This window comes from Nelusetta ayraudi, unplaced genomic scaffold (genome assembly GCF_046127955.1).
Source record: "Nelusetta ayraudi isolate G7.1 ecotype Tasmania unplaced genomic scaffold, CSIRO-AGI_Nayr_v1 ptg000017l, whole genome shotgun sequence".
NCBI lineage: Eukaryota > Metazoa > Chordata > Actinopteri > Tetraodontiformes > Monacanthidae > Nelusetta > Nelusetta ayraudi.
In genome coordinates, this window is record NW_027466067.1 from 8,117,171 (window position 1) to 8,130,225 (window position 13,055).

Consider the following 13,055-nt stretch of genomic DNA (forward strand, 5'->3'; position numbering starts at 1 on the left):
TTACTGCCAAGTTCAACCAATTAACAGTGGCGATCCAATGAGATGGAGCAATTTGCAGCAACATATTTTGATTTAAACACTGGCTTAACATGAATCTGAGCCCTAGCTCAGATAGGGAGCCCCTGATCATTAGGGTCAACTCACTGTGGATCAGTTAGAAAGTTGTATCTTCAGCAACTTGACAATTACACCTAATTGAAACAATGCAAAGCGCAATACAGTAGTCTTGACTTTTCCTGTCTTTTTTTTTTCTTTGATACCTTTATGCAAAAAAGTTACTTTTACGCTGACTTACTTTACTACAGTGCCATCTAGTGGTATAAAATGGAACTTTTAAAAAGTACAACGATTGTCTCGTGGCCACCAACTTAATTTCCCTATCCAAACATGTACAAACAAGTACAACAAACCATCAGGTTCAGCAGGAAGCCAGAACCACGTGTTCCCTCTGGAAGTGAAAACGGAGCTCCCCTCTAGAATTAAGTATTCAGTGCTAACCTGCATGAAATGAATGCGATGCAGGCTGGCAATTGCAAAATGTTTTAAATGCACAACTATACGGCATTTAAACAATAAAATAAATTAGCTAATGCAGCAAAAAGTTTTTCTCTCTCTTTTTTTTTTATAATGCACAAACATGTATTACCAGTTGAAATGAACTTCTTTCAGAAATTGTTTTGTTAGTGTTTATTTCTGAATATTTCTAGTAAATCCATGCACTCATAGATAATCCATAGATAATCCACAGACAATTCAGGGATGGTGCAGGTGGTCTTCGGAATGCATGAACTGAATTCGTTAAAATAAATTAAGACATGCAATTCTGTGGAATGCAGTTTGCCATCGCCATTATGGCTCAAAACTGTCCACGACGAAAGCGAGAGGACGATACCGGCTAGAGCCAAAATGGCGAACTTGGCACATCAACCGATAGGCCAATCACAGTAATGAACGGAATGCCCCACCAATCAGCACCCTGTAGGTGGGCGTGACCTCGGCGGAGAAGGGGGAGCTGTTTTAGGGTGTTGTGAATTCGTGCGATCAAGAAATCAGGAGTAGGAGTAGTCCGAGTGATTTGTCGAGCTTTCTGCCCATCATTTGGCAACAGATTAGCCAGTCACCCCTCCGCCAACATGCCCGGGATAGAGAAGCTGCCGATAGAGGAGACGCTGGAAGACAGTCCGCAGGTAATGTCTAACCTCCGCGTTCAACTCCAGCTGACGTGCTAAGCTACGGCTAGGCTCGACGTCTTTGTGGGATCCGGTGTTTGCCAACAATCGGCGAAAGGGATGAAGGGAAGTTGAGCCAGCTAACCGCTAACGGGCCAGCTAAGCACAGCTGTCAAACGGGGAGGGTCAGTGTCATGTGAGTGACACACGGCCGTGCTGGCTCGCCCGACTTGGGCAAACCCTCGATGTTTACAGGTCAGGTGGACGGGACGGTCATTGTGTGCGGGTTTGCACAAACGTTTAACCTCCTACACAGATAACCAGTCGGGCACTTCCGTAGCCACTTGGCAAAGCCAGACACATAGTTTCCCCTCCCAGCAGTGACGGTTGATTCCAAATATGTTTTTCCCCCATCGGTGGTTTCGGCCATCTTCATTTGCTTAGTTTTGCAAGGTGTGAATGAAAGTCGGACCAGTACGAAGAGCTGACGCAAAACAGCGAGGTCGTTTTCTGCAGCAAAAAACAAAAAAAAAACACCTGCTGTGACGTCAGCCATTGGGGTGACACCACTGTGTCATCCCAGAGGTGCATGCTGCGGACTTGCAGTGTGTTACATTTCCGAATTAAGTTCACTTTCAACCATTCCACTGGTTGTGGATCACAGCGATCTCTAAATTTTCCCAGTCAGCTGACCGTTTTTTTTTTTCCTTACCAGGAAATTTGATCATGGCTCTGCTTTACTATTTGAAACATACTTGTCGAGTAACATTGTTAAGGTCACGTTGGGAAAATAAGCCAATCACATCGGATTAAGCGGCAGGAGTCATGTGATTTTGCTTTTTTATATTCGTAAAAGGTTTATTTTTACCTACTGATGGAATATTCAGATTGTAATCAAACAGCCTAAGCCAGGGACTAGTTGGCCACAATTCTAAATTTTGACAGAGGTGCCAGAGCAGATGGATCGAGTGTTTTGGTGATCCACCCCATAGGAGAAAAATATACATCATGGGACGTGCAGAAAACATGTTCTTTTATTTCTATCGAAAATGAACAGAAGTAATAAAAAATATGTAAACAAAATATGTGTATTTGAAGCCGCACGGCATGTCGCTCTTTATTCAAAATGACTCTAAAAACAAAATATGAATGAAAAACAGCTATTTTAAGACTTACTATCAATATAACGCCTTCAAGTATTGGCGGGCTTAATGGGCCCCGCATGTGGACCCGGTGCCGTAGTTTGCCCATGGCTGATCTAAGCTCAAGTACTGTATGTGCCGCAAGAAAATTTTTGAGTGTACAAATTATAAGCGCGAAACCTGAATAAAGCGCTTGCAGTTCAGAGGAGAAGATGAAGATGAGCATGAAAATTTCACCAGTCTTTTATTTTCCACCTTTCATTGGCAGACCCGCTCTCTGCTGGGAGTGTTTGAAGAGGACACGGCGGCCATCTCCAACTACTGCGCTCAGCTGTATCAAGCCATGCACAGGATTTACGACGCGCAGGTACGCACACGATCTGGCCCCTCCTTTGCCACACAGAGCGCTCGGGAGGATTAGAAGGTTGCAGCAGATTGGCTGGTGTTTGGCCAACTGCTCACCCCTGCATGTCTGTTTTTCCATTTCAGAATGAGCTGAGCGCGGCGACGCACCTGACGTCCAGACTGCTGAAGGAATACGACAAACAGGTAGGAAGATAAGAGCACTCAGACGCCGGCAAGGCAACGGAAAACGCATCCAAAAACGTCTGGGTTTTTTTTAGATTTTAATGCTCGGTGTCAAACTTGGACAAAGTCTCGGGCCAACATTGATATTTATTGAAAAAAATCTTCCTCTAGATATAACAGTGAACCTTTTTATATGGAAGTTTTGCTTCAACCTGAATATGGAACAAGCAAAGCTTAATACTATGCAATAAATAACATCACATTGCACACATGCAAAGTCGAATTTCAGTTTAAAAAAAAAAACTCATCAAAATAAAGAAAAATTTAAATAAATATTGTACGCCTCTTTTTTCATTTGCAGCCTTCTGATGAAAGTTTCAACAGTATTCTTTTTCCAACGGGCCCATAATGCATTTAAAATAAAATAACAGCAATAAACCATTGAAGTCATAATAATCATATCCTTCAATGAACGTCCTGTCCTGACTGACGTGCCAACATACCAGCAGAGCATTCTGGGATTTGTAGTGTCAGCTGTGCATGTGCTGTATAATACCAGCGGGCCACTTCTAGTAGTGATTTTGTATTGCCTTGCGATACAAAGAGGCCAGAGTTTGACACCTACGACACATTTTGTGTGTCACATTGTGCATATCTGACGATTTTCTCGCTTTAAATTCCCCTTGGCAGCGTTTTCCTCTCGGGGGCGACGACGAGGTGATGAGCTCCACCCTGCAGCAGTTTGCGAAAGTCATCGATGAGGTGAGGGAGGGATGCGGCGGGGCGATCGATGGGAACGGGCACTGCACTGCCTCAGCTGCCAGTTATCTTTCTTCTCCATACATCCATATCCCTTCGCTCTCTGTCTCCCTCCTCCAGCTGAGCTCCTGCCACGCTGTCCTGTCCACCCAGCTGGCCGATGCCATGATGTTCCCCATCACTCAGTTCAAGGAGAGGGACCTGAAGGGTAGGAGAACTCGTCCAACGTCTGTTCACAGTCTGCTTTTTCCCTCCCGGCTATCAGTCAGGCAGTCAATCTGCAGAGACCGCACTGCTTACATTAGCCGTGAAAGGCAGAACGACTTCCTGCTGTTATCCACCGAGTCTCAGTTTTCCACTTCTGAAGTCAGGGCTCCTTCCTTAAGACAGGCATGGGCAAACTGCGGCCCCTTCAGATTTGTAATCCGATCCGCCGAACTTGACGAAATTATACTATTAGTTAGTAACTCATAAAATAGCTGTATTTCATTCATTGTTTCAGTGTTTTAAGAGTTTTTTCAGTAAAGAGCGGAGTACAGTGGGACTTTAAAGAGACATTTTTATAATATATTTTATAAGTTTGCACACTCCTGCCTTAAGATCGTAAGGCTAATAGCCGGCAGCACTGAACGGCGGCGGTTTGACAGGTTTGCGTTGCTCTCGTCTCTCCCCCAGAGATCCTCACCCTGAAGGAAGTCTTCCAGATATCCAGCGATGGTGAGTCTGACGCCGCCCGACTTCCATAGCCTGCGCTCAGATTGTGATACGTGTTGACACACAGAATTTCCAACCGTCCCTGCATGTGTCTGCAGATCACGACACGGCCATAAACAGATACAGTCGTCTATCCAAGAAGAAAGACAACGACAGGGTAATAAGCACCTCATCCGGACACCTCGGGCTTAGGAATCCTTAGAAGTTGTCCAAATGAAAGGGAAGAAATGCAGTATATTTTTTATTGAATAAATGCACTTCGGCACTTCCCTGTTTCCGTTGCCTGTCAGACGGGGGTTCGTTCGAAATGATTGCACACAAAAGCAGATTACCAACAGAAGAACAGTCAACCAAACAAGTGATACTTACATCTGTGTGATGTCTGCTGTTTCAGTTGCGAGCCGAGGCGGTGGAGGACGTCTACACCTCCCGCAAGAAGCAGCACCAGACCATGATGCACTACTTCTGCTCTCTCAACACCCTGCAGTACAAGAAGAAGATGGCTCTGCTGGAGCCACTGCTGGGCTACATGCAGGCGCAGGTACGTGCAAGCATGACAGGAAGTTTACATCTATCTATCGTTTTATTTGGTTCTAATTCTGTCTGTCTGTCTGTCTGTCTGTCTGTCTATCTATCTATCTATCTATCTATCTATCTATCTATCTAACACCTGATCCTCCTCCCCCCGCGCTCTGCCTGTGTAGATAAGCTTCTTCAAACTGGGTTCAGAAAACCTCACCCAGCAGTGGGAGGACTTCCTGTCCACCATCGGAACCAGCGTCCAGAAGTATGATCCCACTGAAAATTTTCTTTTGTTTTTTTTTTTTCTTTAAATGATCCGGGTAATGAATGAGAGGGCGGCTGGTGATGGCGTTCTGTGTGTTTGTGTCTAGCGTGCGTCGGGAGATGGACGAGGAGGTGGGTCAGATGCAGCAGACCATCCAGGACGTGGAGAGCTCCTGTGACATGCTTTACGCGCCGTGTGACCCGGACCCCGCCCACTCGCCCGTCTGCCGCAACCTGACCCGGAAGCAGGGCTACCTGCACATCCGAAAGTAGGCCAACTGCACACGAAAGTGTTTTTGAGACGCTCGCACTCACGAGACAACGGCCTCTTGTGTCCCATGGCGCCACGGGCAGAATCGGTTTTTGCTTCCACGCTGAAGACGTTTCTTCTTTCAGTTGGATGTTGCGAAACGTGGGATTCATTTCCCCTTTTTGCCCAGTTCAGTTGGAAATAATGTGAGCGACGCCTTCGGACTGAGGGATGATGGCAGGGAGAGAAGAGGTGTTCTTGGCTTGATTCCATTTGAGCCTCGGCTCAGTTCAAACCGCAGTTTGGAACCATTCCAGACGTCCTACCGGGACAAATAGCCTGGACCTGCTGCCTGGCAACAGGCCCTGAAACGAAACGCTTCTCAGTAGAAAGTGATTCTTTTATACCATTTATATATTTCCTTCTTTGCGCGACGCAGTTCAGCATCTTTCTTTTCTCTGTCACCGTTTTGCGTTCGTGTCCAAATACCTGGAAAACGTCACCGGCAGGCTCGGCTCGTTTCGTTGTCGTCGTTCTCTTTGGTCGCGACGCCGTGGCCCAGATTGCCAAGTCACGGCAAAGCGTGAGCAGCACGCACGAGGACGGGACGTCGGGCGAGAGGAATGTCCCGGGAGGGTGTGACCAAAGGGAAATTTCATCGTCACTTTCTCAGATTTATCCCCCTGCTATTGACTGAGCCTCTCGGAAAACTGCAAGGTCTTCAGATGAGCATTGATGCTGCGTAAATAGAGCAGGTATCGCCACTGCTGCTCTCTTATCGCCATTTGCCCCTAGGCGGCGCCAAAGTCACAAAAACAGTTATATCACTTCTTATACACTACTGGTCAAACGTTTGGACACGCCTTCTCGTGCAATTTCTTTTTTTATCTATACAATTTTCTACACAGCAGACAGATACTGAAGACATCAAATATATGAGTAAGATATATGTAATCATGCAGCAAATAAAAACACGTTAAATAATTAAATATGCTTTTTATGAAAGGTGGCTATTTCGAAGAATTTAAATACGTTTTTGAGTTATTTTACACTTTAGCTACTTCCTACATAATTCCATGTGCGTTCATAGGTAGTTTTGATGCCCTCAGTGAGAAGCTGCAATGTCAGTAGTCATGAGAATGAGAGAAAAGACATTAAATTGATAGGGTGGGTCAAAACTACTCACTGGTAGTGTACATATTTTCTTTTCTCCATTGGCCTGCAAAAGGGCGACACGGTGGTGGAGTGGCTAGCTGATCGATGGTAGATAGCACAACGCAGAGGGGGAAAAATCAGGGGATGGATGGATGGATAGATGGATAGATGGATGGATGGATAGAGGATAGATGGATGGATGGATGGATGGATGGATAGATGGATAGATAGATCTTGTCACGTCACCGTCTGTGTTGCTCCCCACAGCAAGACGGGCCTGGTGTCGACGTCCTGGGAGCGCCGGTACTTCTTCACGCAGGGCGGCAACCTGATGCAGCAGGGCCGCGGCGAGGTGGCGGGCGGCCTGGTCACCGACCTGGACAACTGCTCCGTCATGGCCGTGGACTGCGACGACCGCCGCTTCTGCTTCCAGGTCACGTCCTTCGACGGCAAGAAGTGAGGGGCCGCGTCGCTCGCCGCACGTCCGTCCACGCTGTCGTCCAGGAGAACGCTTAACGCTTCCTTGTCTTTTTCTTCCTCCTCCTTCTCTTCCTCCTCGTCCTCCTCTGTCAGGGTGGTGACGCTGCAGGCGGAGAGCAGGAAGGACTGCGAGGAGGTGAGGTGTTTTCTGCTCTCGCCACCTTTGAAGTATTCTCGTGTGCACCCTCTTGCGCGCGCGCTCACCGTCGTCTCTCTGCCTCGTCCTCCTCCAGTGGATCTCCACCGTCAACAACATCTCCAAGAGGATCTACCTGAGCGAGAACGCAGAGGTGCGTGTTGCCCCTCTTAGATATATGTAATATTGCAGGGAAAAAAGACACATTCAATAACTCTAAATATGCTTTTTAATGAAAGGTGGCTATTTTTGAAGAATTTAAATGTAAAACGTGTTTTAGTTATTTTTAAACTTTTATTGTTTCCTACATAATTCCATGTGTGTTCATACGTAGTTTTGATGTCTTCAGTGAGAAACTGCAACGTCAATAGTCAAGAGAATGAAAGAAAATACATTAAATTCATTACATTTTTGACTGGTAGTCTATATGTATATATGTAGAGAGAGAGAGATTATTGTAATAATAATAATAATAATAATAATAATAATAAATAATAATAATTATAATAAATAATAATAATTTGATTAAAAAAGTGGGCTATCGTTTTTATTTTTTATTTTTGTACAATCGATTTGAGTGCTGTGGAATACATTTTGATCAGAACTTCCTTATAAGGGAAAAGAAATGTGGGTCCTGAGACTCCCCCCTGTTGAGAACCACTGGTATAGGATAAATGAAATAAAGATGGAGTCTTCACTGATCCGACGCTGATCACATTGTGATGCCCTTTGCAGGAGATCGCCGCCAGAGTCAACCAGTCGGCGCTGGAGGCCGTGACGCCGTCGCCGTCCTTCCAGCAGAGGCACGAGAGCATGAGACCCGGCAGGTCCGTGCTCTGTAAACACTTGTCTTTCGTCTCCTCCTCCGCCAGCGACTCCGCCCTCACTCTTCCTTTCCCCCTTTCGCCGCGTCCGCTCCAGCAAAGGGCGCACGGGCCGAGCGGGCAGCATCAGCTCGGTGGGCTCGGAGCCGTCGCCCGCCCTCTCCGTGCTCTCGCTGGACGCCTTGGTGGCGCCGGACAACCCCATCCAGTTCGACATCATCTCCCCCGTCAGCGAGGAGAGCTCGGGTCAGAGCAAGACGGCCGCGCCGGCGGGCAGGTGAGAAGGAAAAACGCCGTCTCGGCTGGTTTAAACGGCGACTTTGAAGGGATGGAAGGAGAGTTTGCGGCGGAGAAATCTTCTCTCTGTCCCGTCCCGAGCTGCGACGGCCGCTGATGCTCTTTGAATGTTTTTCTCAATGTGTCTCTCCAGAAGGAGCAATCCGTTCGGAGAGTCAGGTGACAGCCCGGAGGACAGCGAAGGTACCGTCTCATGTGAATTCCTACCTGTGAATGTCGACATGATTTGCTTTGTTTTTTGCTTTTTGGTTTTTATTTTCAAGGTTACGTGTGTGAGAAACAGCGACATCAAGTGGTTACATTTTAGACTGCAACGTCTTTCACTCTCCGTCAAACTCTGCTGAGTTTGCCAGTGAACTACGGTGGCCTGCACACCCAAACCTGGACACCTTGTCCACCTTCTTCCTGCAATTATACACTTTTATTCATGTATTTATGGGCGGCATATTAAGCTTTTACCAATATAAAAATGATAAATCAAGCCAAATATTACACACTGGCCCTTTGATGCTGCCAAACTACAGTGCTGACAACTGCTGGACTTCAGCCTCCGACACTTGCCTTTGTTGTTGTCCGGTTGTCCAGACTCCATCCTCCACCAGCTCTTCATCGTGCGCTTCCTGGGCTCCATGGAGGTGAGGAGCGCCGAGTCTGCCGATGTCATCTCTGAGACCATGAGGCAGATCCTGGCAGCCAGAGCCATACACAACATCTTCAGGATGACCGAGTCTCACCTGCTGGTCACCTGCGACTGCCTCAAGTATGAACCCTGTGTGTGTGTGTGTGTGTGTGTGTGTGTGTGTGTGTGTGTGTGTGTGTGTGTGTGTGTGTGTGTGTGTGTGTGTGTGTGTGTGTGTGTGTGTGTGTGTGTGTGAGAGAGAAACATCCTTCAGATTTTTTTTCTTTAGATACTTTGAAACACAAGAATAATGAAAGAAAGTACAGATATTTGTGTACAAATGTAGGGAGTAAAAGTAAAAAAAATTGTCTGAAAAAGAAATACTCGAGTAAAGTACAGATACCTGAAAAATCCAGTAACAAAGTACTTGAACTTCCATTCATACTTCCTCTCTCTCCACCCCTTCAGGCTCATTGATCCTCAGACACAAGTCACCCGCCTCAGGGTAAGAACCTCCTCTATTTATTACTCCCTTGCACCGACTCCTCTCCCTGAACCCTCTGACCAATCTCCTCCTCTCTCCTCCTGCTGCAGTTCCCTCTCGCCACGGTGCTACAGTGTGCGTCGCATCAGGAAAACAAGAGGCTGTTCGGCTTCATCTTGCAGTCGCTGGGCGGCCGGGGCGACAGCCGCGCCGTCTGCTACATCTTCGAGTCCAACAATGACGGGGAGAAGGTGCGTGCGTGCGTGCGTGCGTGCGTGCGTGCGTGCGTGCGTGCGTGCGTGCAATAAGATCAGGGATTTCACAAATCAGATTTATCTTTCATGAAGGCAGGCAATCAGAGTTTAACACGTTAGCTAGAGATAGATAGAAATAGATACATAGATAGATAGAGATTGACGGACAGATAGTATATATAGATATATAAATATTAGGGCCGTCAGTCGATTAAAATTATTAATCGGGATAAATCGCATAGTGACCTGAGTTAACTCACGATTTATCGCAAATTAATTGCACATTTTTTTACCCTGCCCCATATGTAACTTAACAATATATTTCTTGCTTTTTCTCATACTCTAGGAAAAATTGGAGAGGACAATAATAATTAATTTGTGGAAATATTCTATTTTTATTTTCATTGGAACATTCCAAAACGATTAGATACTGTCCAGAACCAGGCGTTAATAACGCGTTAACTTCGACAGCCCTAATAAATCTCTATATATAGAGAGATCTGACTTGAGTTTCCTCTGTCTGGCCCGTGCGTCTCCATTGTGTTTCAGATCTGCGACAGTGTCGGCCTGGCCAAGCAGATAGCCTTCCACTCCGAGATGGTAAGACTTTGTTCTACTGACGCCCCCTCCAAGCGTTCACGTTGCCAATGTGTGAGTGTGTGTGTGTGTGTGTTGGTTTTTTTTCTCCCGCTGACGGGCTGTCGTGCCGTGCAGGACCGTAAGGCAGTGGAGAAGAAGAAGGAGCAGGACAAAGCCAAAGAGAAACAGCAGGAAGAGCTTAGCAAGCAGCGGCAGATAGAGAAGGTAACCTCAGCAGCAGTGTTTTTCAGCCACTGTGCCGTAGCACACAGTGCAGCGTGAGATAATGTCAGGTGTGCCGTGAAAAATTTCCAAATTTACTTAATTTGTCTAAAAAAAAAAAAAGTGATAATAATATTCCACCGTGGAGTGACTGTGCATTAAAAGGATGATGTGGGTGAGGCCGGAGCAGTTAGATGCAGTGTTTTGGTGACCCACCTCATAGGAGAAGAAAATATATCATGGGTTATGTAGAAAACATGTGCTTTAATTGAAAATGAACAAAAGCAAAGTTACAACAAAATATGTGGATTTGAAGTCTCACGGTATTTAGCTCTTTATTGAAATGACTCTTAAAACACTGAAAATATGGATGAAACAGCTATTTTATGACTTACTGACTATTAATATCGTTTCTTCAAGTTCGGCGGGCCGGATTAAAAGCTTAATGGGCCACATAATGGCCCCCGGGCCGTAGTTTGACAGGACAGAGATTCATGTTACTGATTATTTTTTTTAGATTGCATTATGTAGGACCTTTAAATAAAAGGATTAAAAAATAACTGAGATTTTCGGCTTCTTGATTCAACCTTCCAGGACCTGGAGGAGCAGAGTCGTCTGATCGCTGCCTCCAGTCGCCCTGCCAACCCTCCAGGCCCCGACGGACAGTTCTTGGTGCTCAGCAACAGCCAGTCGGAGGACAGCGACGCAGGGGAGGAGGGGAAGAAGAAGGGCGAATCGGAAGCCTAACAGGGACGCCCGGAGGAGGGAGGGAGGGAGCCAAACACCACCCGCCCCCAAGGGCTGCCTGAAACGAAGAAACACGCGCTCCCCTCCCGCCGGACTCTTTCAGAGCCCGCCGCTCCGGAGACAACCGAACACTACCCTCACAACACGAGAGGAGGAGGAGGAGGAGGAGGAGGAGATCTCGTCATGGAATTTTATTCTACCGGGGGAAGAAAAGAAAAGAAGAAAAAACAGAAAATAATGCTGCTTTTTATACTTGCTCCAAATACATAGACTAACCTGTAAGTTTCTGTTTTTTTTTTTGTTTTTTTTAATGTTTTGGGTTTGTTTTTTTTAATGCAAGAGTAAAGGCAGCAGCGTGAAGAAGAGTGAGGCAGGTTTATAGGAGGAACCTTGGGAGAAAACACAGACTGGCTGCCGTCAGTCAGATGAGAGCGATCTCCAAGAGTCGCTCCTGCTGTGGTTTGCTCACCTCTCAGCTCGTTGGCTAAGCAGCCGGTCCTTCTTCTCATTAGTTCCAATTGAAAAGAAAAATATTGAAAATTGCGCAGCGCCACACCCACGGGGGCTTTGGTGACGTGTCTGATGAAATCAAGCGGCCCTGTTAGAAAAACAACCAATTTGTCATGGTTTACTCAGGTGAGCCACGGCAGAGAGGAGAATAAAAATGAAAACTCCATAAAAACTTGCCCGGGTCAGCCGAACAGCAGTGGTTTACAGTGGCAGGTGTTTTTACGTAGATGTTTCAGTGACATTGTTTTAAAGTAAACCAGAGTGTGTGTGTGTGTGTTTTTTTTTTTTTTAATTCACTGGCTAACACGTAATCACTTTTATCAACTGTGCAGCAGAATGAATTGTCAGTCAGACACCCAAAGCCGTCAAACTCATGATGCACAGGTGAGCGCAATGGTTTTCTGTCGTTTTCAGTTTTTTGTTTAAAGGTGTTTGAACATCCAGTCACTTTTCCGTCCATTCTAACATGCTTAGGCTGTCGTTGTCATCGCGGCATGTGATTTTTGTCAGCATGAAGACCAGTTCTGAACTATTAGCATTTTTGAAGCCCAGAACGGAGACGCAAACCACTGACTCAGGGCAGTGGAAACATGGACGAGAGACTCACCTTACTGCACGATTTAAGGGCTAATCTCTGGATGATGGAGAATCTCCGTTAATATTTAGAAACAAAAAAAAATAAAAATGATTGGAACACAAATATGTATTCAAGGACAATAATTCATTTTGAATTTGCGTGAACGTAAACCGTTCATGAGCAGCAGACAACCGCAGACTGGGACGTCGCTGTGTTTCCAGGGTGGCGAGTCAGAACAGTTTGGGACATTTTCTGTTTGTCCTCATCAATCTGCTGAGTGTGACGGTGTTTATCTGTAAGGGAAAGTGAAGCTTAACGTTCACCATCGCGGAGGAGGCGCATTGTAGATGTTGAAGGACAGAAGTCGCGTCCCCCCCCCCACCCCAAAACCAGGAGGTTTCTGCTGCGATGTGTCCGAAAGCCTGATTCAGCTGTTACTGATGATTTTTACTTCCTGTGGGGTTTTTTTTGGGAGAGGATGTCTTCTTGCTGCAAGAGGACAGAGGTCTGATGTTGGTCGAGCTGCACTTTATGGACGCAGGGTGAAGGACTTTCAAATGTAAATATCTTCCTGTGGTGGTTGTCACGATGTTACGAGCGATGAATAAAGAACTAACTCCACCTGCTTGTCTTGTCAATTGTGCTTTTCCAGCTGCAGTCCCTGTGTCTGCATGGGTTCTCTCCGGGTTCTCCAGCTTCCTCCCACGGTCCAAATACACGCATGTGAGGTGAATTGGAAACTCTAAATCTAAATGGGGGTCAAACTCTGGCCCGCGAGCAACACAAAATCACTGATTAGCATTATGTAGCACGTGTACCGCTA

The 13,055-nt window shown here is 46.2% G+C and overlaps 1 protein-coding gene across 1 annotated transcript; it reads left to right on the forward strand.

Annotated features, from left to right (window-relative positions):
• Nucleotides 1-994: 994 nt before the first annotated feature.
• On the forward strand, nucleotides 995-12,853 carry appl1 (adaptor protein, phosphotyrosine interaction, PH domain and leucine zipper containing 1). The gene is made up of 22 exons (XM_076025205.1): nucleotides 995-1,187; nucleotides 2,580-2,678; nucleotides 2,801-2,860; nucleotides 3,530-3,601; nucleotides 3,719-3,806; nucleotides 4,274-4,315; nucleotides 4,411-4,469; nucleotides 4,707-4,853; nucleotides 5,017-5,099; nucleotides 5,206-5,367; nucleotides 6,771-6,959; nucleotides 7,077-7,119; nucleotides 7,217-7,273; nucleotides 7,855-7,946; nucleotides 8,041-8,220; nucleotides 8,374-8,423; nucleotides 8,826-9,000; nucleotides 9,328-9,364; nucleotides 9,454-9,594; nucleotides 10,147-10,197; nucleotides 10,312-10,401; nucleotides 10,993-12,853. Exons 1-22 carry the CDS (start codon nucleotides 1,134-1,136, stop codon nucleotides 11,143-11,145), a joined length of 2,124 nt encoding a protein of 707 aa, XP_075881320.1. The 5' UTR covers nucleotides 995-1,133; the 3' UTR covers nucleotides 11,146-12,853.
• Nucleotides 12,854-13,055: the final 202 nt, after the last annotated feature.

What these genes read in the sequence shown, in the direction of transcription:
- appl1 (XM_076025205.1), top strand. Translation starts at nt 1,134, where the DNA reads ATGCCCGGGATAGAGAAGCTGCCGATAGAGGAGACGCTGGAAGACAGT. An exon ending in TTGCGAAAGTCATCGATGAG is followed by an intron (nt 3,602 to 3,718) that starts GTGAGGGAGGGA and finishes TCCCTCCTCCAG; the next exon opens with CTGAGCTCCTGCCACGCTGT. An exon ending in CAGCCCGGAGGACAGCGAAG is followed by an intron (nt 8,424 to 8,825) that starts GTACCGTCTCAT and finishes CCGGTTGTCCAG; the next exon opens with ACTCCATCCTCCACCAGCTC.